The 24,405-nt window shown below is 36.9% G+C and overlaps 2 protein-coding genes across 7 annotated transcripts in view; one reads left to right on the forward strand and one right to left on the reverse strand.

The window, feature by feature from the left end:
• Positions 1-24,405, forward strand: part of gpc5a (glypican 5a) — a 310,361-nt gene that overhangs the window by 236,402 nt on the left and 49,554 nt on the right. The gene's annotated exons all lie outside the window — the stretch shown is intronic.
• gpc6a (glypican 6a) overlaps positions 1-24,405 on the reverse strand; it is a 297,605-nt gene that overhangs the window by 67,259 nt on the left and 205,941 nt on the right. For all 6 annotated transcript variants that reach the window (XM_046032409.1, XM_046032411.1, XM_046032412.1 and 3 more), the window contains one exon: positions 15,847-16,238. In XM_046032409.1, the coding sequence (XP_045888365.1) occupies positions 15,847-16,238 (392 nt within the window). The remainder of the gene's footprint in view (positions 1-15,846; positions 16,239-24,405) is intronic.

Raw genomic sequence — 24,405 nt, forward strand, 5'->3', positions numbered from 1 at the left:
ATCTACTCAACATCAGCAAACCACCGCAAATGTCATTTTGTCTAATTTAATGCCATCATACGTTTCCTTCCAACTTGTACAATAAAGTACAGTACTTATTCATGAGAATATTAAATAATTAAAATAAGTTCTGGGATTAATCTGTTTCTGTCAATTCAATTAAACTTGGCCCAGTTTCTAGACAGCCTGTTTAAGAGACACGGAAAAAACACTGGGACCATTTTCTTAACTATAGACCCATTCCAACTACACTCTTTACATTTAGCATGGCCTGGTAGTGGCAACCAAAGAAATATATTTCATACTGCAAATAGGAAAAGTGTTTTAAGCTGCCCTTGAGCTTTGTGAGCCTTTGGAAAATTTGCATGAAAATGGTGCCTCCTAACGCAATTATCTTACAGGGATTTTTGACATCATTGCAGTTACTGTGCCCAGCAGTCGTTGGGTGCCCTGGATGAAGGGTAATCTGATAATCTTGTTAGCACTTATTTACAGTTGAGTGGATGGAATATTTCACAGCAGGCTGAGGGTAGGACTAGGGAGCGAGATGCCTCAGATCCAGAGTGAGATTAAAACACTAATCTACTCATCTGATGTTTAAGTGCTATGATAACACTGCATGGAGAGCATGTGTTTGTGTGTGAGTCGTGTGAGTTTTACAGTGGTGGAGGAAGTATTCAGATCCTCTTGTACTTGTCCTTAGGTAAAGGCAGCAATACTGCAATATTAATAATTATTATATATTAATAATTATTATAATTGTTTAAAGCTTTCATGTATTTTGTATGTTAAACTCTTAATATGTATAGCAAATAAATGGGTACAAGTAAAAATGATAATATTTCCGTCTGCACTGAAGTGGAATAGAAATATATAGTAGGATGAAATTAGCCATTAAAGTAGCTAATGGGCCATGTGTACTTTCACTTTTACACACAGATATATAAGTTCATGTTACTGTAAATAATACAGTACTTTTTCTTAAGACTTGTACTTGTAATGGAGTATTTTCACATTGGTATATGCCACAGTTCCTGATTGAATGTAATGTTACTACCACTTACAAACGAGACTGGGGTGAGACGTAAACAGCAATATACTTATTAGCCTGCTGCTTCAGAAGAGCAGCCTGAAGATGTGGTAAGCTGTTCAGACAAACTCCTGATGTGAACTTTATTGAGGATTAAAAATGTAAGGATATAAATGGAATGAGCCTGAGCAATAATAAAGCAAGCCATTTCTAATTTCATCCCATGAAGGCCACAGTCGGGAGCTATTACATTACCTGAATTCAGTTTCAGCAACAGGACATATCCAAGAAAACCAAACCATTATAATAGAAAGACAACGCTCACTATTATAATGAGAGATAACTCGCTCTTAGAAGACATCACCTTGTCTATCCGACAGGGTGTTGTCGTGCACATATGGTGTGAACTCCCTTTAGGGGTAACAGAGTGGGAAGAGCACAGACGATGGAAATTGCTTTGTGCCACAAAGTAATGAAGTTGTGAGAAATGACAATGACTTTGCAAGCAACCAAGGCCAATCAAGGGGAACACTAGTGGGACAGTGAGACAGTCGCCAAAAAATTGCCTCAATAGTTCTGTCATAATTATTGCGACAGGTTGCGTTGCTTTGCAGTGATTGGACATGGATGTAAGACTGCATAGCTGCCCCAGTGTCCCCGCTCAATTCCACAGCCATTAGTGTCAATGGCAATATGAGTGATCTGTCACTGTGCAAATCAGACTACCATCTGCTACCAAGAACAACATGTGCCTTGTCACACCAAACGTCTTCTGTAAAAACTTCTCTTAAGGTATTATTTCTTCCTGACCACAGTATTACATTAAAGTTTGTTGCAATAAAAATGTAAAATGTGTTCCCTGGGTTAGAGAAACGTCTTAACATCAGCTGGAATATGCTCACAGAAGGTAACAGTAAACCTTCATACACTAGCCTTCTGCTGAACTGGCAAATGAGCTAATGCTTTTTTAATCATACAGATAAAAAAAAAGATTAAAGAAGAAAAAACTGGAGTGAGGACGAGAAGCTTATTCTGCTTGACAGAAATAATGCCAATGCATAGTTAAGTCTAAAGATCTAAAATTTATTTGTAAAGTAGTAAAATATGTATTATGGTATGTTTGCATTTGCTTTATGTAGTGGTTTACGTTTTTAAGAAAAGCTCATAAAGCACAACTGCTGCTTACCACACAGAAAGATGTGTACAGAGCTCCCTGTGGCTTTGTTCTAGCACTTACGGTAAGTAAAGATCATACTGAAGTAAAAGTTTATATTTCCTTTTAGTTAGTGTATTTTAGTATTTAGTTTTTACTTAGCTCAAAAAATGTTATGAGCTGTTAGTAGTGAGACCAGATAGTTCTCACAGGTTAAGATTCCCTCCAGCTTGAACACAAAATGCTAATATAAGAACACCTTAAACAAAACAGCAATATGTCAATGGTTTTTAATGTAGCCAAAAGCAAAATAGATATTTAACATTCCTAAAACAAAACGTTTGCTTAAGTTATTTTAATTTATCAAGAATAAAAACTGATTTAGCATTGTAAGTATTAAATAATTGACAGCTTTTTGTTTATTTGTATGTATATTACATACAGTTAACTGCATGGAGTGTTGTATTGAAGTGTTATTTTTATGACTAGGTTAAACAATTTTTCTTCTATTGTTGGATGGTTACTCTCTTACTGGACTTTTCCTAGTCATGCTGACTATGATACGTGAATGAAAGTATATAACTTGACAAACATTATATTGAATAAAAACCACATATCACGCTTGGGCACATTGAGCCTTGCAAAAATTGTCCTCTCCAAAAAAGTATTGTTTTCCTTATACCATGAGGGTGATCTGATCGTAACCAAGTACTTCGAGTTGCCTAAACATAGCCACATCTTAATCACAAGGGTGCCAGAGCAGAAAATACTCACATGGGGTCCTTGTGGAAGGAGCTGAAAAATGCCCTACTTTGTTGTTTAAGTATGTACATCTGTTGAGGCTGACACCATTGTTCAATCCAACTGTACATGTAGATACTTTTACTGTTTTGTTTTTACTGTCTATATATATATATATATATATTAGTGCTGGGCAAAGATTAAAATGTATGCGTTTAATCGCATTGTTGCGCGCAAAATTCAATAATTAATTCTAAAGCAGTGTATTGCGCACTTTTGATTTAAATGTACAGCTATATACACAGTAACAATAATATATGTCTTGTAAAATATTAAACCAAAGCTGTTTGCCACTGCCAGGGCATTACCTTTAATCTAGCTTATTAAAGCAAGGTACCATCAGAGCACAGTTTTCTTGGGTTTTTTTCTGAACAGGTATCAGCAGGTATCTTTTATCAGGGAGCAGCATAAACACTATTTTCAGTAGGGTTGGGACAATGTCTACATTGAAACGATGGCTCGCACAGACTTCATTCGGTTAAAAACATGAAATGACGTTACAAGTCGCAGTGGATATTTTACAAGCACGGACCAGGTAAAGCAGCATTGAACACACAGGGTGCAGATGTTGGTTTCGGTTGTTTGAGTTGTTTGATAGGTTGCGTCTTTAGCAAGCAAGCGGCTCACCTGCTGCCGTGAAAACGGATTGCGGGTGGTAAAATACAGAAAAAACATGAAAACGTAGTCTGCCGAAGTCTCCCTCCACTGCAATAACGCATTAACGTGCCCAGCCCTTATATATATATAAAAAAGGGCTGACCCCAAACAGACGAAGATTCGATGGGCGGAGCCTGATTCGACAATGTCAATCTCACAGCCGAAGCTTCGCAGCGAAACAAGGATCATGCCATTTTGGCTAATGGGGGTGCTCAAAGTCTGATTTTACATAGATGTAGTGAACAACGGTGTGGATTTGTGCATTTTACATTGAATAAATTTGGAGCTACCCTAAATTCCTTTCTCCTCCCCAGAGAAGAAGTGGAGGGGTCAAAGTTGCTTTCTCTAAGTGCTATCCCGACCATAAAACTGGCACCTTTTTGATTCCGAAGCTGATAACGCGGGGCCTGACTGTTAAACTGACAAAGGGACACGAGCCAGCCATTGGCATCTCCCTGAACAGCCTATCAAAACTGGCCCCCCCACACACGTTTCCGTGGCAACTGACCTTATTCTTTGTTTTATTACCACATCAAAAAGGAAAACCCTTCTCACCCAAGTGTGACATGTTCCAGACACTGAACTTTGGATGACAAAGGACTGCAGTCTCCAAACACTCAAAGCATTTAATTAAATCTTTAGTTACCTGAATGTTTGCCTCTATTTGAGTAGTTATGTTAACTGTTGTTGCTATCTGTTGTTGATATTAGTGCTGAAAAGAAGTTACTTGTGCAAGGTTTTTATTTTCAGCAAGACACTTTAGAAATGATGAAAAAGAAATGTTTTACTATACTCTTAATCGCCAGCTTGAATTTAAGGATGAATCAACAAATTCCCCTGTTCCTAAGGAGAGACGATCTTTGATTTAATCCAAGCTTTCCTCATGTAACCTGAGCTCCCCCAAGTGGACAAAATAAGTATTACATGCCCTCATCGGAAATGCTGTTAAATGTATAAATATCCTGACCAATAATGTGACAATTGATTCCTGTTACCAAATGCCTAGAACAGTACAACCGTTCAACCATTGAGGTTCGATTATGGAAAATGTTTGATTATAATACGTGCAAATAGATTTCTTTTCTTTAGACATTAAGTTTAGAAAGGCAGTCCCTTGGGAAACCTGAGACGCCCCCTGGGGAACCACGCCCCAGGCAACAAAAGCGCGACACGCGACCTCGCTCTCTCCTCTCTTCTCTTCGCTGTTGGCTCTGCCACTCTGCTCGGCCCTCTGGACGCTTCGGCACGCGTTTGGCGTGCCTCGCCAGGCAACGCCCAGACTCGGGCCAGCGAAACAAACAGGCCTTTGTTCGCTTGAAGCTACACACGTGAAGTGCCGAGACATCGATCTGCCCCTCAGTTTGTTTTATTTTCTTTATTTCTTTTGTTTGTTAAAGTTATGAGTCCGTTAATTTACACTGGACTAATTCAGGAACGACCAAGTTCCATTTTAAGCCTTTTTCGTCGAGCCAACTTCACCGAGGTCAGACCAAGCCACGTGGTCTCGCCAGCTACAACGGGGGAAACCTGAAAACAGCTGAATTGCCAGACGGAGGAGGCGTTTCAATCAGACACGGAGAACCCTGGAGAATCCCTAGCAAAAAGCCAGGATCGGCAGCTAGCGTGGGACCCGTGCAACAGGCCGAAAGCAGACTGTCGACAAGCAGTAAGACTTAACACACGTCCTGTGATCAGATGTCCATTTTAACTCCTAAATTATAGCATTAGTTTACTTTAATTAGCTCCTATGCCGTATGAGTCAAATGCTTCCCACAATCGAACCTCCAGGCTCATTGTTCAGCAAATGTTCCCTGTATTCAACCATCTTTTTATCACCTTAGTTAGAGAATAAATTCACTGTAATATAATCAAGAGCTGTGTGTGTTGCCTATTTATAGTTCCTGCCAAGAGAATTAACCCTTTAGATATGAGACTGACTGACTGACTGATTTAAGATAATTGAGCGATTATTAACTAACTGATCACTAGTAATAATTGTATAATTATTCAAAACTACCTAGAGGTCCGGAGACTCTAGGATTATAACAACTCCGGTGGTGCCCTAAAACGAGGAATTAAATAAAATGATTTTATGAATCTTAAAAATTCATAATTGGGTATCAATTCTTAGAAATTTATTAAAATGCATAACTAATAAATTTAGGTCTACTACATAGAACTACCAGTTTTCTGACAGTAAGTTAATATAGCGTATTGCAATACACATTTCATGCTGTACATAAACATGTAAAAGGAAAATAACTTTCAGTAAATGGTTTTTAAAGTGTGTGAATAACCCTAACCTTGGGTCGTCAGTGCGCACGTGTAGGCGTAGCTGTAGTGGCAGAGGAGGAATGCTTGCTGAAGAGACAGGGCCCCAGCTTCACCAATGTTGTGCCGAGCTGTCCGCACCTCGTGGGATTTCGGATAATCTATCACCGTTGGTGAACCACACAAAGAATATTATATCGTTTTAAAACAGCCGGCTACTTGAAATAGACACGCGAGGAACCGCGACGTGCATGCAGTTGTCAGCAGCACGCCATGCACGCAAAACTCTGCACAAGACCGGTGACTGGCAGACGAGAGAGAAAAAATGGTCAACAATAAGCATCAGTTTAGCTTCGGCTCGCAATCGACGTGCACAAAACCACACATGATTCGGCTATCAGTCGACTATAGGCAGGACTTGACGATTCTGATTCGACTATGAAAATCCTTAGTCGGGGACAGCCCTAATATATATATATATATCTATATCTATATATCTATATATATATATCTATATATCTATATATATATATCTATATATATATATATATATATATTTTTTTTTTCCTTAACCTATTACTCTGTTCATATGTGAAGGGATTAGGTCAGAGCTGTGAGTGTTTTTTTCCTCTCCGTGCCTCTCCTCTCCTTGAATGTTAATTCAAAGCCTGGAGCCCCAAAACCTAGACTATGTAAATGATAATGTATTTGCTCGGGGCCAGACGCCCGAAGCTACCCTAGGCAGCAGGTCTCTGGACAAGCTGTATATGTGTTGTAGTTCTCTGTTTATTCTACCAGCAGAATACAAATTTCCACGACAGACACAATACATTTAGAATAGACCGTTATTCAAATAATCGGAAACCAGCACTATGTTTTAGACCAGAGGTTACTAATAGGCGGACCGCGGTCCGGATCCGGACCCAGCCGCTTTCCTCTCCGGACCGCCGACCTACAGCCGATTTATTATTGAGACTTACTACCTCGTGACGGAGCGTTTCTATTTTAACCCGTGCAGCTTTTCTAGCATTTACTGTACTGGTTTAGCAGCCCAGGAAACTCACAGACCAATCGCATGTGCTTCAATTGTCTCATGTGACGCTGCTCAGCCAATCAAATCTGTGCATTCCGATGCTTGCAAGTCGAGTCCGAGATTCACCAGACACGTTTTGGAAACGCACACGAATTGAGGAGACGAAAAGGAAAAGAGATTTCACATGGCTTTTAATCAAGAAGGTACAGATTTATACATGTACATTCCTCCCATGGGCCGTTCAACACCAGAATATCTCATAGATCTCCGATACTAGCTTCCAGGACAAACTAGAGCTCACGTTTCTCACTGAACAAGAGAAAGTAGGAGTGGTAGCTCTGTAAGAGGGAATGAAAGAGAAGAGGAGGCATTACAGCTATTCAGTTAAGATGTGTTGAGTGTTAAAAGTCTTATAAAATTGGTTAAGACTACACTTCATCACTTCAAGCTACACTTTTTTTCATTTTTTCTAAAAATAAGGCACTTTATTTTAGTTTACTTAAATTTTGAATTTATTATTAGAGTAGTTATTATTTATTATCCCTCCAGTTTGATGTGAAAACTGACTGAAATATTATTTGATTTGACAGTCCGTTGTTGACTAAAAACACATGTTGATACAACTATACGTTATGGTACTGAATGATAACGCAAGTTAGTTGTGTCTTTTTGATGTAAATTGGAGGTATATATTAATCCCTTAGTACATACAGTACCACATGGCACACTTAAGTATGTATGCACTATGAAGTGCCGTTGATAATAAAACATGGTCTGTAGCACTTGTACTTTCACTAATCACTTCTCCTTTCTGTGCTTCTCTGTGAACTTTAGAGTCTCCCTCCACTCACCATGTTAAATGTAAGAAGGAGCCAAAGACAATTCCAGAGAGGCTGCACTAAAATCAGTTGCTGTCAAATCAATGAATGTCTAAGACTGACAGAATAATCCACATGTGAGCAGCTGTGCCTCCATGACACAACACAGTGGTACTCGGCGGGCCAATGTGACCCACTGCAACCCACACGAGTCAGCTCAAGTGTCTGTCTTTGGTGAGGCATGGGATCGCCCGTTGATCTACCCTGACATGTACCATGTTATGTGGCATGTCTATAGCAGCAGTTGGGACTGTTTCTTTAATTTACCAAGACAAGTGCAAACATGTTAAAAGCCAAACCCATGCTGCGCGATGTCTAAACACAATGTACCGTGAGCCATTCACCATCTCCAGTGGCCTACAAGACTTGCATACACTATATCGTTATCCATCTGCCATAGTGCCTCCTGGATTAAAGTACAGCACTCACCCTGTGTCCATCTGACTCTGAAGGTCTGCAGCCCAGCCTGAATGTCAGGGGCAAACAGGCCTCTTGTGGCTGCCAAGAAACCTCTGAACAAATGTCACAACATCGGTGCTGACAACCTTCTCTAAGTGCTTGTTAAATAAAGATGTGGTGCCACACACTTTAAGTCAAGGTGAAGAAAAGTAGTCCTAAGCTTTGATTTAGGTTGGCACAGTCAACTGATGTGAAATATTTTCACTAGTTGTTCAATAACACAGGTGCATAAGGGGCATTTTCTTCTTGAACATTTGATATTTTCTTCAGTTTTTGTCAAGAATCCATCCTTTTCCATTTTGTTCCAAATGTCCTCCCTCTCAGTATCCGGCTGACTGAGTCTTTTAGAGTTTTCAGTATAAAGTGGAAGAGCATATACTGTAGAGAGGAGTATACAGTATATTTCTTTATTATCCTTCATATCATGTCCTTGTATTTCAGACCACATGCTGTCTCTCATTTTTTCCCGACATTCTGCAGTTCACCACAGATCAAAATCTTTTAATTAAAAAGGACATCTTTGGTGCAGCACATTTCCCGATGACGTGCCAACCCTTTTGAGCCAGTTGCCATCTGCCATCACAGCACTGTGGCTGAGGCCTTATCCCCAGCAAGCTGTGTGAGCTGTGCGCCAGCAAAAGAGAAGAAGACAGAGAGAGAGCAAGAGGGGGAGAGAGAGAGAAGTTTGTCCGGTGCATCTGTAGAAGTGGGCCTCGGCTGAGAAACATGGATAGACCATACTCTCTTATGGAGGAGGTCACTTAATCTGCCCTGAGCAGAATCTGCTCTCAAATCTTTCTTGTCCACTAACTGGTTGTGCAACATATTCATCACAAATACAGACAGACAACTACTTGAGACACATGTAGTTCACATGTATTTCTGGTACTGAAATAGTAGTAGTGAGATCATTTGAACAGAATAACTAGAACTGATTCAATTGGCATTTCTTTGCTGTGTCAAAGAGCTTATGGGCGCCTTATTGGTGTGACTTAGTTATATGAACCTACAGTGGTGGAAGAAATACTCAGATCTTTTACCTAGTAAAAGTAGCAATGCAATAGTGTAGAAATACTTACTTACAAGTGATATTCAAGAAATGAATTAAGGAAAAGAACAAATGTATTAGCATAAAAATAAAATATATGTTCTAATTATGCAGAATGACACATTTCAGAATTTAATTAGTTTAGTAGTAGTAGTAGTTATTGATTTTTTTTATTAATTCATCCGCCAGGTTGTTTTTTTTTTCCATTAACTGATCAACGCTATTGTCAATAAAATGTAAATAAATAAAATAGTGAAGAGTGTCCAACCCAATTTGAGTCCTTGGTGATGATCAAATTCCTTGTTTTGTTAAATCATCATCATGAATTTTACCAGATGAAGGTCTGAGGACCAAACTTCATAAATAAAGTGAGTGAGGAATTTTTTTGTTTCTTTAACAGTCATGTTTATGATCCAACACACTTGTCCATAAGACTTTTTAGAGTGCAAGAACACTATAAAGACAATATGGACCAAGAGTCCAAAACCCAAAAATATTCAAATAGCTGCTGATTAGAAAAATCCAATGGAACATCTCGATAATGTGCTTTGCCCTGATAAGTATAGCAGCTACATTGCTAATTATTTTAATTTGATGTGGTGACTAGTAGGGGCGTGACAAGATCCCGTGCGAAGAGATCTTGCGATATTAAAACGTGACAAAATTTCTCTTCGAGGTGAAAAGCTCTCACGATATCAGCATGACGGAGTGTGAGAGTAAAATTAGCACAGAAACTGACCCCGCCACTTTTAAAATGTTTGTATGGCAGCATTTTGGTTACCCGGTGGAAACAATAAAGGGCAACAGAACAATATGTGAGAAACATTTCAAAATGCACCTGCATAGTTCTGCATTTTGTGACTTCCAGTCAAATAAAAGACAATTTTTTCCAGTCACATATTTCATCATTAAATATTTCTTAAGAATGAGTGAGCTAAGTGTATCGTCAGACCCCTAGTAACTAGGACGCTAACAGCTAAAAGCTACAAACCATAAATTACTGGCTGAATGTGACCACTACAGCGTGCTAATAAAACTTTTGTTTTTAAAAGTCTAAAAAAGTTCAAGGTTCACTCTGCTACCTGCTATGGTATTATGTTTAGTTTAATATTATATTATTAATATCATTATTATTAAGTGCTTTTGATGGACGCTGCAAAAAAAAATTCTAGCTACAAAAAAATGTTGGGGGGGAAAAAACTAGTAGTACATCATTAAAATAAACTTTTTTTTTTCTCTTTGTGAAGTTTATTTGACATTCAAGGTCGCTGTTTGATTTGTGTACTAACTGCCAAAAACTACTTTAGTCCCATTTATTTTTTGTGACTTCTGACTCAGAATGACACTGTTCACATTGAACTTTCACTATCGGGTGTTAAATGGACTTCACTGTCTTGCCTTGACTGTGAGTGACAAGGCTAAACTGATATACAGCAGTGAGTAGAAAAGAAAAAAGACACCAAAGAAAAACTATGGAAACTGCATGGAACTGATCCTAATATTTTTCTCATGTCAGCAAAGACTCTGTAATCTGGCAGAACATTAATCTAAGGTAAATGTTGTGTAGAGACTGCCTTGGAGCTTAATGTGAAATCATCTGACAGTTCGTGGTAGGAAATGAGTGCATAATGAGATCAACATGACAGTATAAGCCATCAGGAAAAACAAATCCCCAGTACAAAATACCTTACTTCCTTCCATCATCACGACTAAATATGCGACATGGACAAGGCCAGCTTCCCATGAGTATGCAGCGTGAGTGGTAAGTGCTCTAAATGCCTGAACTTTAAAGCTCTCAAAAGGTCCAAATCCCTGCAATCTTCTCTGAACAGGTCTTAATGTGGCTGGACTGTGTTTTAAGTACCCCCCAGGATAAAACTCTTAATGGTCATCATAAACTGTAATCCACAGAGATTCTGCACTTAATCCAGGATCGAGGTTCAGGAAACTGCTCAGTGCAAGTCGAGTGCAATCCCATTTTATAGAGTAATATCTCCCCTGTTCTGACTTCACTGCATACAGAGCTGTCTGTTACCAGTAATTATGTATGGCTCATCATCATCAGTACATCATCCTGTGTTAAAGTAACATGGAAAATTGAACAGACAGATGGTTGAAAGGAGCCATTTTATATGAAATGGCCTTTGCTTTTATGAATTTAACGACTGATTCGGTTATTTGAGTAAGAGCCTTACCAGTGGCTAGTTAGAGCCACTCACCAGGGTCCACATGCAGTATGTAACACGTAACATATAAATTGGACTACGGATCCACGGCAGAGACGAGACAATGTTCTAATGCTTCTCATAGACCAGTAGGTATTTTCTCATTTAAACTTCTCCAACACAGCTCACTTGTACTGAAAGAATAAGAGGAACTGAGAAGCTTTTGATTAATGCAGAGTCCAAAGAAGGCTTATGTATGATTAATCAGATAAAATATCATTAAATTGCCAAACTACACTGAAAGTGCTCAAACAAGAATTATGCACAATTGACAATGACTGCCATTAATTTTAGACCATAATTGTCAGTGGTGCAAAGTAACTACTGTAAGTACATTTCTGCTTGTACTAGAAGATTTGAGGTTGTTGTACTTTATTTGAGTAGTTTTATGCTACTTAAAGGCTCCTTACTTACGCTACATACTTTTGCTATTTTCCTACTTATTTTTCATTTATTTTTATTTATTATTACTTATTTTATTCTCATCTATTGCACATGATGAGTTTACACGATATGACGCATTGCTATAATATAAACTACCCAAAAAGGCACAATGTACATAAAACTGGCAGCAGTGAAAGGTCAAGAAGGAAGTTCAAGCGGTCCAAGGTCAACAATAAATTGTTCAATGTCAACTCTGAAGTCAACATGGACAAGAAATCCTTAAAGTGCTCAGAAAAAAAAGGAAATTTAAAATAATTCCATGATAACTGAGCATACCCCATCTGCTAAGGAATACTGTAAAATAAGTTTTAATGCCCGAGAACAACTAAGCTGGACTTGGGGTGAGATTGTTTTGTCAACTAGACATTTAAATTCTGTGTAAACATTAATGCATCGGGAATAATAATGCAATATTGTAAATTATATGACACAATGAGCTGCAACAAACAATTATTTTCATTATCAATTAATCTACTAGTTTATTTTCTAAATAAATTGATGAAAAATCCATCCACGGTCATGGAAAATTGATTGATGCAATTACTTTTTATAAAATGTACATTTGGTTGTAAATACGTTTTACTTTTACTTCACTTTTTCTTAAGTACAATTTTAATGGATGGACTTTCACTTGAAATGGTTTTAAATCATCATATTAGTACTTTTACTTAAGTATCTAAACTTGTCTCCCACCACTGCTAATTAACTATAACTACAGGATACTAATTAAAGTACACAGTGATGCACACACATATATATATATATGTCCTCTGAGCTTATGGATTTTAAATTGAACTGAAAGTGCCTTATATATACTGCTGTCTTTACACCTAAGAAGTGAAAAATTGGTATGCACTCTGAGATTGTGTTGTAAAAAGATGCAAGTGGCTTTTTGTCACTGAAAGCAGCAAGTATGGAGGGTGATTCTTGGGTCAAGGTGATTTGTCATGTCAAGTAACTTTTCACCTCAAGTTCTATGGTTGTTCCCCAGCCAGACAGCCTTCAGCAATGCCACGCTGTTTCCTGGCTCCACTTCATAATTGATGAGGAAGCAAGGAATATGGGATTTGATCCAGAGCGAGGGTGCCTTTTAGGCCTGGGACAGATGTATAGCAGTGCTCATTTTAACTCTTCATCTGAAATATGCTATGCCAACGAGGCCTGGTGGAAAGCTAGCTCAGTGGCAAGCTAAAAGACAATTACAAACAATTTAAGATGAATGAAATGTCAGAGGTATATATATATATATATATATATATATATATATATATATATATATATATATATATGGCAGCGGGGTACAGCGGAGAGGATACACCACTTTGAAATGTACATACTATCGTAGTGTAAATTCCCACAATCCGCTGTAATTATGGAAGTAGAGTGGGGCCAGGAGGAGGGTGATAATGCATAATGGTTTAGTATCTGGTCTAATGAGAATAATAAGAAATTATAACAGTAGATTAGTTGAATGTAGCCTTTTCTTGTATGTAAAGACAATTTGGGGATTTTAGAATGAAGCCATCAACGGAGTTTTACCTTTCAATGTGCGTTATCTGCATTAAATATACATTCGTCTTTGGAAACAACTTGAACATTGCAATAAGCTCAACCACTCACAGCGTCTCATTCATTAACTACATTGTCATCAAAAATGACTACCGATTTTCTAAAAACTAAAAACTAGTTAAACTCTATTCAGAGTTTGTGATAAATTTACTCACACCTCACGTTTTAATTTTCTGTGTTAAATTAACTAAATAGAGTAAAATATGTAACACTAACTGGATAATTTTACCTAACTTAACCATTTATGTTCAGGAATCGATCGAAAAAAACTTATCTGCAACTATTTTGATAATAGATTTGCTCCATTTCTTTGTGATGTACATTAAAAATTTGGGGGTTTTGGACACACCTTGGAGTCTTTACTACTTTTTGACATTTAAAGACCATTAATCAGGAAAATAATGAGCAGATAAATCAATAATGAAAACAATCATTAGTTGTAGCCCTAGTGGTATAGTTTTTCATAACAAAGTAGTTATATGTGGTCATATACCAAAGTTGTGATATAATACAATGCATACAGTTGTGCTAACAATTTACCCAGTTCTGTGATCTGCCTCTGTCTCTGTAAAAGGCCAGTGCTCAATGCAGGGAGTTGGTTTAGCCTCCAACATAAGAATGATTTAAGTTCCTTCTCAAACTGAGCACATCTCATTTATTTTTTTGCCCTCTCACTTTCACTCGTACTTTGTTTTTTCGTCCCTCTTCTGAAAATTTGTCTGTTCCACTGAAAGGGACAGCAACCTTGGAGCTAAAAAGCAGATAAAAAGGACTTGTATCACTGCTGACCTCTGAAAACAATTTTAAAAGTGGACTTACTGGACAGTTTTATATAATTTGTGTCTAATTTTAGGTTAAGAATATTGATTTTAAAAAGAGTCAGCAACTTGACAGACTGAAACTGTCTTTCAAATTATTAGCGATTGAATGAATTTAATAGATGAATAACTATTACAATATACCTAATTCTAGTTTCTATTTTTAAAGACAAATCCATGGCTATAGGCCTATAGTGTTTAAGAAAGTATGTAGTGAGTATTTTCTTCTATTATTGTTTTATTATTTATTCCTTGCTCAAAAATGTCCCAGCAGGCTTTAAATTGTGGTATGTAAACTTTAAATTGTGAACCAATAAAATTATAAATTTTCCACAAATACATGTGGATGATGGATATAGCATAACTACAGGGAGAAAACAAAGACTTTATAATCCTAATTTTAATTTTGAAAACGTTTTTTTAAGCCCTTATCTTACACTGTTATGTGCACAGTTTGAGTTTTCTAGAAAACCCCATTCTGTATTAAACTTTGATGTTATATGTTTTTTAACAATCAAATTTGAATGTTTATCAGTCTGATCTTATCTTTTCTGCCAGTGTTCGCATCTATTTTATACAACGGACCCATGCAATGTACCACAAACAGCAAACAGCTTTGGTTATATAATTTTCACAGTTCAGACGTCCATGAAAAACTGTTGCGTAACTTTTTATGTTTAACATGGAATTAGAAAACATATCCACTAAGCTTTTAAAAACACATTTCTAATCTCCAGCGCTCTAAAAACATATTTATTTTTCAGAATTTAATCAACCAATTTCTCAGACTAAACCATAAACAACACCAGCAAAGACATATCATCATACATCGTCAAATTTTCTGTCAGTATGGAAAATGTCACTAATTTTCCTAACACACATTGTTGAAAAAGTATTAAAATCCGATCAGTGAGAAACACATGGAGAAAATGCGCTTTAATCTTCCCTCTACAGCAAAGCTTTCCTCTCTGCGGGTGATTGAAATGTGGAGCATGCAGTGTACAGTGTACTGTGTACTCCACCATCGTATAAAAATATTCACACTGGTCTCACCGAGATCAAGTGCATACAAAAAATCTTCATGTGGAATGAAAATACTTTTTTTCTTGATTTCTGGGCTTTTAATAAATAATTCAGATGCAATCTAACTCTAAAGTATGATGTAAAGTCCACAGAAGAGATTTCAAAGACTTATATATATAAGAATGTTTAAGAGTATTCCACCAGTTAGAATAATCACACACTTTGGACTACAGTCATTAATGGCTTCATGAAAACAACCCAGTGTTACAGAAGAAACATAATAATTTCAGATTGCATGCAGTTAAAATCTTATAAGATATTTGCAAGGTTTATTATGTTATCTCAAAGCAACATACACCAGTGTTCAACAGCACACAATCACTTAACAGCCGAACAACACACAGTCAAAACAGCTATGAGAAGAGAATCACACTCACCTTGGCGACCCTGTTGGCGACCTCCCGACCCACCATTAGCCCCTGTACAAATGTCCGTGCAGCGATGAAGGCCCTGGTGACCTGGGCCTTCAGTTTCCTGGGCACATCTCCAAAGGGCTTTAGCTGATCTGTGTATTTACTGACGCACTCCAGGTAGTCGTCTGTGAAGTGGTACTGGGAGTTGAGTAACTGGAACATCCGCTCCAGCAGCCTGGACCAGAAGTCATTCAGCATCTCCTCCAGGTTGACGTTGCCCCCCGTATAGTAGCGCTTTAGCTCAGTAAACAGGTCCTGGAACACCTCCGAGTTCTGCATATACAGCTTCCCGTACGTCCGTGTGAACATACTGTTGAGAGACTTCTCAGAATTGTCCAGCAGCTCCAAGAAAAACTCTAGATGGATTGATGGTTTGGGGAGAGGAGGGAGAGACAGAAAAGACAAGTGGGTCAATATGCAGATATCTACAGTATGTGATGTCTTTACTTACAAAATAAACCAGACAAAAAGCTTCAAAAGCATTAGAGCAAGTAATAATCTAGTCTGAGTACGGTTGTTGTTCTTGAATGCATCATTTTATGGCTCTGTCTGCATACACAGGAGCAATGTATAGCAGCCAACAATAGGTACTTGATTATGTGAAGAAAGTCAGGCCAAGGCATTAATAATTGAATAGTAGAAAGAATGGGCCACAAGGACTATGAATGATTAATGTACAGGTTCTGATTGCATACTGTAACATAATATTCATAAGTTTTAGACACAGACACCAGTATACATTATCATCCTGAGAACCCACCATTATTCCCAAATGTATTACTTTTTCACTGAAACAATTTATTTGTCCAGCAAGGCAGCTGGGCTACGAGCCTATAATTGAATATTATGTTACAGTACATTCAAGAAGCTTCATTTGCTTCGAATAATCTGAGGAGCATAAGAAACAAAATGTCACCGCGAGAGAAGCACATACTATTTTATTTCTATTACTATATATGCCATTGATTTAGTATACAAACATCACACTGTGTAACACTTTTGAACATCATTCAAAAATAAAAAACTGTTGTTTTAACATTCCTTAAAGCCGAACAGAACTTTTAATTCTTCTTCTCAAGGATATTTTTATATTTTAAAAAGAGGATAAAACCATTTTTAGACATATTACTGCAAACAGTGTCTAACCTTAAAGCCCCTGGGTTGGCTTTTTCCCATGGCAACAGCTGACTGACATTTAAGATTCGGCATAGCTACAGTAGAAGACATGCTGTAAACTTCTGTGGTGGTGCGCTACTGACTGTGAAACCTCAGACTGTAAAGCTTATGAATGTTGTTACAAACCATTTCTTACTCTTTTCAACAAACCCACATGTTTGACTATGTATCGTTAGGGTTTTAATTCTAGCCTCTGTGAGGACATTTGTGCTGTTGCTCGTATTACTCTCTGATAGTAAAAGCGAGCAAGCAAGGCTAATGACTATCCACTGGACTCGTGGAAGCTAGTTAGCTTAACACACATGTAGTACTTGCCAGTAGTTATGTGTGACATATTTCAGGAAATTGCCACAGTGCCTAAGAGCCCATTAAGACCACAGACATGTGGACGTTTATCAAAGCTCACTGGGACACGAAGGGTAGGAAAGTGGGGAACAAGTTTCAGTTAAGTTTACTTTGTGTTGATATTTTTTTTTCACATTAGACACACTTGCCGTCGTGTGAACACGCATTTAAGTCCTCAAGACCACAAGTGTGGATACCGGGACAGAGCTGTTTTTTCAAAACCTGCTGAGTCATCGGCAGCTCCTGCACACCCAGTGTTGTATTTGTCCCACATTATACAAAATGGGGCTCTAGCTAGTTAGCTAGTTCATGCATCCGGATGTAATGGCAAATAACCAAACTGAAAAATCAGATCAACGAATAATGCTATGACTTTACCCCTACATAAATCAACACACGTACTAAAAATATTTTATTTCTTCTTTTTAGACACTGCAATTTTGATGCAATAAGTACATTAGTCAAAATATATATATGCTGATTTCTTAACAAAAAATGTACTTCAGCTTCAGTTCTGAGGGGACCCCAGGGGAAAGACCCAGAACTCGCTGGAGGGATTGCATATCTCATCTGGCCTGGGATCCCCCAGGAGTAGCTGCAAAGTGTTGCTGGCGAGAGGTATCTGGAATATCCTGCTTAGCCTGCTGCCACTGCGAACCGACCCCGGAAAAACGGAAGATAATCGATGGATGGAAATTACTTCAAACACAGACATCAAAATGCACAAGTGCAACGATACAATTCAAATTTAACATTCACAGAAATTATATTATTGTTTCTTTGTCATCCGCTCTAGTGGCTTTCTTCCATGTGAGCACCTGATCTCTTGAGCATTAACTCATAAAGAAAAATAGGCAGCATTAACAGGGGAATCTCAGCGAAGCCTCACTAATAGGATCCCATGTTCCTGTGTGCACAGGCGTAAATGTTGGGAAGATCATAACGTATCTCTCCATGCACAAATGTCAAATATTCCTCCTCCCTTCTTTGTAAACAAACATTTCACATGTTGTGCTTGCTAATAATCCACACAGGAGCTCTGCTTCTGGTTGGGTATTCTGGCTGGCTGACATTTCTTTGCATTGTAAATTATATCAGTCTCACCCTTGCATGGTGGCCATATCTACTTTAACAATTCATTTCCCTCCTGTGATCATATGGCTAGACCATAAGGCACGTTGAATCATGATGAATCGGTTCACATGCGGTCTATTTTGTTTATAGTGAAAAATGGCTGTGCTGTATGTAGTCAAGGGGGGAAAAAGTAAGAAATGTTTGACAAATTAAAAACAAGAAACATAAAAAATGCTAACATTAGAATCTCAGATGGAGTTTTAAGATTAACATTTTATGGGTATTTAATTTCATATTTAATTTTGACTGAGTTTAAGTTGAGGGCATTTGAAATACTAGTTCTATTTAATATTTAAAAATATTTAAAGGGTAAAACATCAGTTTATTCATTTACATGATTAAAAACAACAAAATGAATTTATATTAAATTGTTCCATTTTATATTAAAATCCTTTAATATTTTGTTTGTTATACAGGTTAGCAGAATTGAAAAATATTAGACTTATTCCTGCCTGACTAAGTCACACACTTAATAAAAACCCTATCAATAAGATTTTCAAAAAACATAACATGTAAATAGATGGACAATTCAGACAACTATTATATCCTTATCCACATTCTTGACTGTGTGCATCATTCAAAAATATCACACTATATTTTGGCATAGTGTACACTCAGATCTTGATGGAAAAGACAACGTTTAAATGAACTGCTATGTTAATCCAAACACTCGTACTGCAGCTGGGTTGAAGAGTCAAACTCTGAACAGTCTGACATCTCAAATCCAAAATCCTGAACCCTGCATGATAATCCACTGTTCTGCAAAGTGTGCTAAATCACCAGTTTCAGTGCCCAAGAAGCTTACTGTAATATATTATATCTGCATATCCTCTGGCTCTACATGCTAATGTTACCAGGGGTTTGCTTGCCCACCACGTCCAAGATTGGTGGGAGTTATAGTTCATGCTAAACTGCTCTGGAATCCCTTTGTATTCCTCGCCTTTTTTGCAGCTTGTTTAGCCAGTCCTTCTTTCTTTCGACTGAAATGGTACACCATGTCCTCACCTAAAACAATGACTAGTCCCTAGTCACTCATTCTAGTTTCTTTGCACCTGAGTGACCTGCCATTAAACCTACATTTGTTTAAATATTAAGAGCCTGCAGGGCCTTATTCATTAAATTTTTCCAATTAGACCTAAATCAAGGACACGTAAGCCCCTGTGTATTGTGCATGCAATATTGTATTTGTGTTCCCATTCAGATAACGGAGAATATGTAATACACATTATAAACAAAAGCAACACAATATTATTGATATTATTTACTGTAGCTATGTGTGAAACGACTCAAGAGTTGAGATGTTTTCTTCTACATTTGACTACATGTTTTATTTGAGAATGCAAATGATGACCCATTGTTTCTGCCAAGCTGCTGATCTTCAGGCTACCTAACCTTGCAGGGTCCTAAGAAGGCTGTGGCAAACCTAGGGAATCCACCTTAATCATCACATGATCATTTTTGCTTTCACATTTTGAAATTTAATGAATGAAAGGAGTGGAAAATATATTAATATATATACTCCTGCAATCTGTTCCTTATACTGACTGAAAGACTAATACTTAATAATAAGATAAAATAACATGTGGATCTGGACTACACAAATGGCTTTATAAATGTTTTACCTCTAAGCAGGAATAGGCCAGTGGCGATAACCGCATGATGACATTCATTACTATGATTATATGGAGTGTGGTTATTGATTTTCAAATCAAAATGACATTAAATGGCCTTCTGTTATTTAGGCATTTGTGGACTCTGTTCAACTAAAAACCAGCCAAGATTTTTCATCCACACAGCATCATCAAAGATCTCTGCAACAGAGGCTGACATTTTTTCGGGAATCTTGGGTGGGTCATGGTATTCCTCTGGGATGGGAGTCAATTTCACTATTCATCACAGGGCTGAGACAGGAGAGGAAAAAAAGTCAATGGCATCGGGCGGGGACAGGAATCATAGATCAGTTTTTATATATAAATACGCAGTTCTAATATGGATAAACTATTTTTTTTTATTGGGAACTGGATAGGATGAGAGTCATTATCCCGGGATTGGGACGGGACAGGATAATTTTTGTGACGGGACAAGAGTGAAAATCCATTCCTGTGTTACCCTCTACTCTGCAGCAACTCACACTTTTCATTTGCTGTTTATAAAATCTGTGTGTGTTTGAAAAACAGTTCTGGTTGAATTAATGTTGGAAACTCTCAATGGAGAAATTACTATATTTAACAAACTATAGCCTATGCTTTAAAAAGGTTTCTTATGACATAATTTCAGGTGCCCATAATTGTGAGTGCAAATCAGTTTATTAATTGACCAAAGTTACATGATCTAAACTCAAGATTTGTTAAACTAAAGAGCAAGTATACTGAAATAATTCCCACCCTTCTCTTGGGCAACTGTTTAGTTTTTATTTGATTTCAAGGCGTGTTACCTGGAATGCAGACTGTACTGATAGTTTCACACAGCAACTACAGCTTGCCAACTCATGAAGAGTGAATAGCTCTCTGCTGGCCAGAATACATATTTGGCCAAGGAATTATCATTGAGAGTTATTGACCTTGGATAACTGTCAGCTATCCGGCCTTCATGGTCTTAATATTTAGAAACATGTCTATACATGGGTGTATGCTTCCTGACACAGTCCATTTAGGAATCATACCACATCCAAATCTCTCAAGTAATGAAGGATGTACAAAACAGTTGGAAAAGGCTTCACAAGGTTGCAAAAATGTTAAATTGTCTGCTTATTGAACAAACTTTTATTTATATTACAAATACAATAAATATTGCACTATATGAATTGTGGAATATTTTGTACAGCACAACCAAACCTGTCTCATCTTAAGATTAAGAAAAATAAAACCATGCCCAAAAAGCAGTGGGAGTGAAGGGTATGTCTGAAAATTCATGTTAAAACTGCAACTTCATATTGATTTTATGAAAATGTATTGTACAGTATGAACTTGTTGTATGTTAAGTTTAAGTGATGCATAATGTTTACCTTCAAATAGATTCTTACTGCATATGTTGTGATGGCTTTTAATTTTTTCATAAAACATGATTTATTAAATTAAAAACAAAAATAGAAATATACAGACTACATTTAAAAAAAGAAAATACATGATACTCACACAAATTTTTATTTATTTTTTAAAAAGGTAAAACTGATATGGTATTATTACTTATTTTGGGATGTTTAGTTTAAATAACATAAAAAATAAACTAATTTAGACATAATAAAGCTTCGTCTCCTCATATGTATTTCCTCTTAACTTAAACATCAATTTGCTCAAAGGTTCAAATTTCCCCCATTTGTTCTCAGCAGTGAGAGATAAAGACTGCACTTGTGAGTTTAGCAATCTAACCATTTTTATGAGATTTTTAACAGGACATGATTTTTGTAAATCTATAGATAGATATATATTTTTAGGTTGATAAAAAAACAAGTGAATGTACAGTATTTCTAATAGAGTATAAAACAACCTTATCAAAGTCTTCAGGCTATGTAGTCTCTTTTATAGAGTTTCTTAAAATGTGTCTACTAACAACCTTTCTTTTTGTTGTATTGATTCATTTGTATGTAGTGTCTTAGTTATGTAACAAACAGTATCTTTAAGTTCACAAAAAAGTTTGTTATATAAAGCTGCTGCATTATTATTATTCATCTTGCCACCCTTAGGGTTTTTTTTCAAGGGGAAAGCATAATGAATAAAAAGCCTAACAATCAATATAAAAACTGTGGTAAAGTGAACAGCCACATTAGTACCAGTCATAATTGAAGTTGGACTTTGTAATTTTCATACTGCATACAAAATATACAACGTATTAGTACCCTTGAAGTAATTCTGGGCGTGAAGAATCAATTTTCTCTGAGAGCAGTGCTCCTTTGGTATCTGGCCTAATTACTGTAAATAATTATTATGATTAATAAAGGTGACCTTTCTGTTGCTCTGATAATGACACTTTATCTACATAAAAAACCTGCATTCACCCATTAATATTACTTCACACTGTTTGAAAACTCAGTCACTCATTTTTATTGGCTCAAACAATGGAATCTCTAATTCTTAGTATGGTTAATTAAGACTAGATTTCAATTAATAGTCCAACAGTCTTGAATGGCCAGAGGGTGGTTATTGCACAAAGCTTAGCATGGATATTTATATCTTTTAGTCTATTGGATAAATAGCAATGGAATTTGGTATAGGCATTCATGGTACCCAGAAGATGTACTGAATAAGATGTACTAATAAATTTGCAGATTGTCTGACTTTTCTAGCACAATCATCAGGTAAAACATTTTATTTATTCAATTCTTTGATTTAAGAATACTTTAAGAATACCAAATACTAATGACATGCTCATTAGCCTCAGTTGCACTTTGTGTTTAGTGCTAATTAACAAATGTTAGCATGCTAACACTCTAAATTAAGATGGTGAACATGGTGAACGTGGTGAAAAGTTATACCAGCTAAACATTAGCATGTTAGCATTGTCACTGTGAGCCATTTTCACATTTTAGCCTGATGACGTTACTATTAGGTCAAAGCACTTCTGTGCCTAAGTACACCATCAAAGAGCTGTTAGCATGGCTGTAGACTCTCAGGGTCGGGTTGTGCTTGAACAGAAGTACGTTCATATGATGTGTTGTCCGACCATGTTGAATATCAAGAATTGTTCTGAATGGCCACAGTCTAAGTCTGAGTGAAAAGCTGGCCGTCATGGAGAGGGAGTGACACAATATAGTTTAAATGGGGATAAGAGAGCTACTTTTTCAGACAAACTCTCCTGGAGGGGATTCATAGTATTGCAATTGGCTGTTCACATTAAAAGTGAATAGTTGTGTCAGGAATTTAAAATAAAAAGAGAGTAAGAGAGAGAAGTTCAGACCCCGGCTCTTTTCTCACCTCTGTACAGCTGGCCAATCATTTTATGAAGTTGTCAGCCACGTCAGCCCCCCGACCCAACATCGGAAAGGTGTGTGTGTGTGTGTATGTGTGTGTAACTGAGAATTTACTAGTCACCTTCAAGGCTGACCAGTAAATTGTGCTGGTTAAATTGTCTCTGACCTTGTCAGCTCCTATGATCCAGATCATCTTACAGACATAGTTAGTGTTTCATATTCCAGGTTGAAGACAAGGGTGTCACATTTCATCCACTGTTATGTTCAGTGTTATTTTACCCGAGCTGAACATGAACAAAGTACAGTTCTTTTAATATTGGTTAATATGAAGACATCCTCTCGAATACTGAAAACAACGTTCCAGTAAATACATATATAAATAATACATTAAAGATCTTTGTGACATACATTTTGTGACATTGTGGCCTTCTGGGGAGAAATTGGTAGTCTACAAAAAGCATTTTCTCTTTACTTGTAAGGGACTGACACCAACAACCGATGTTTACCTTTGATTGAGATTGCTGACAACACACAATATGTACAAGGGCATGTGTGTAAAAAATTTTACAATATCCCTCAGATGCTTAGTTTGTAATGACTTTTTCCATCCTGTCCTTATCTGTATCTTTTTCCATTTCTAAGTTTGTGATAAAAGTTTAAAAAATTTAATGCGATGAACAAATATTAAGTAGAAACAATTTATAATAACCAACTTTAATAAATCTGTAATTTTTATACAGTTAACTATGAAACAATAACTTATTTTTTCTGTATTTACAACAATTTGTTAAGGACCACTAAATGCTGTAATTACTTGATCACTGATAACATTTATATAATAAACATGAGTCAAGATGATAAAGGCATTTACAGTACAATTGATAACCATTTATACCAATAATTTTTCTTTTATAAAACAGAAAGAGTCCATTCAAAATTTTATTATGTACTTATTTCATCAA

The sequence above is a fragment of the Micropterus dolomieu genome, linkage group LG20 (assembly GCF_021292245.1).
Source record: "Micropterus dolomieu isolate WLL.071019.BEF.003 ecotype Adirondacks linkage group LG20, ASM2129224v1, whole genome shotgun sequence".
Classification (NCBI taxonomy): Eukaryota; Metazoa; Chordata; class Actinopteri; order Centrarchiformes; family Centrarchidae; genus Micropterus; species Micropterus dolomieu.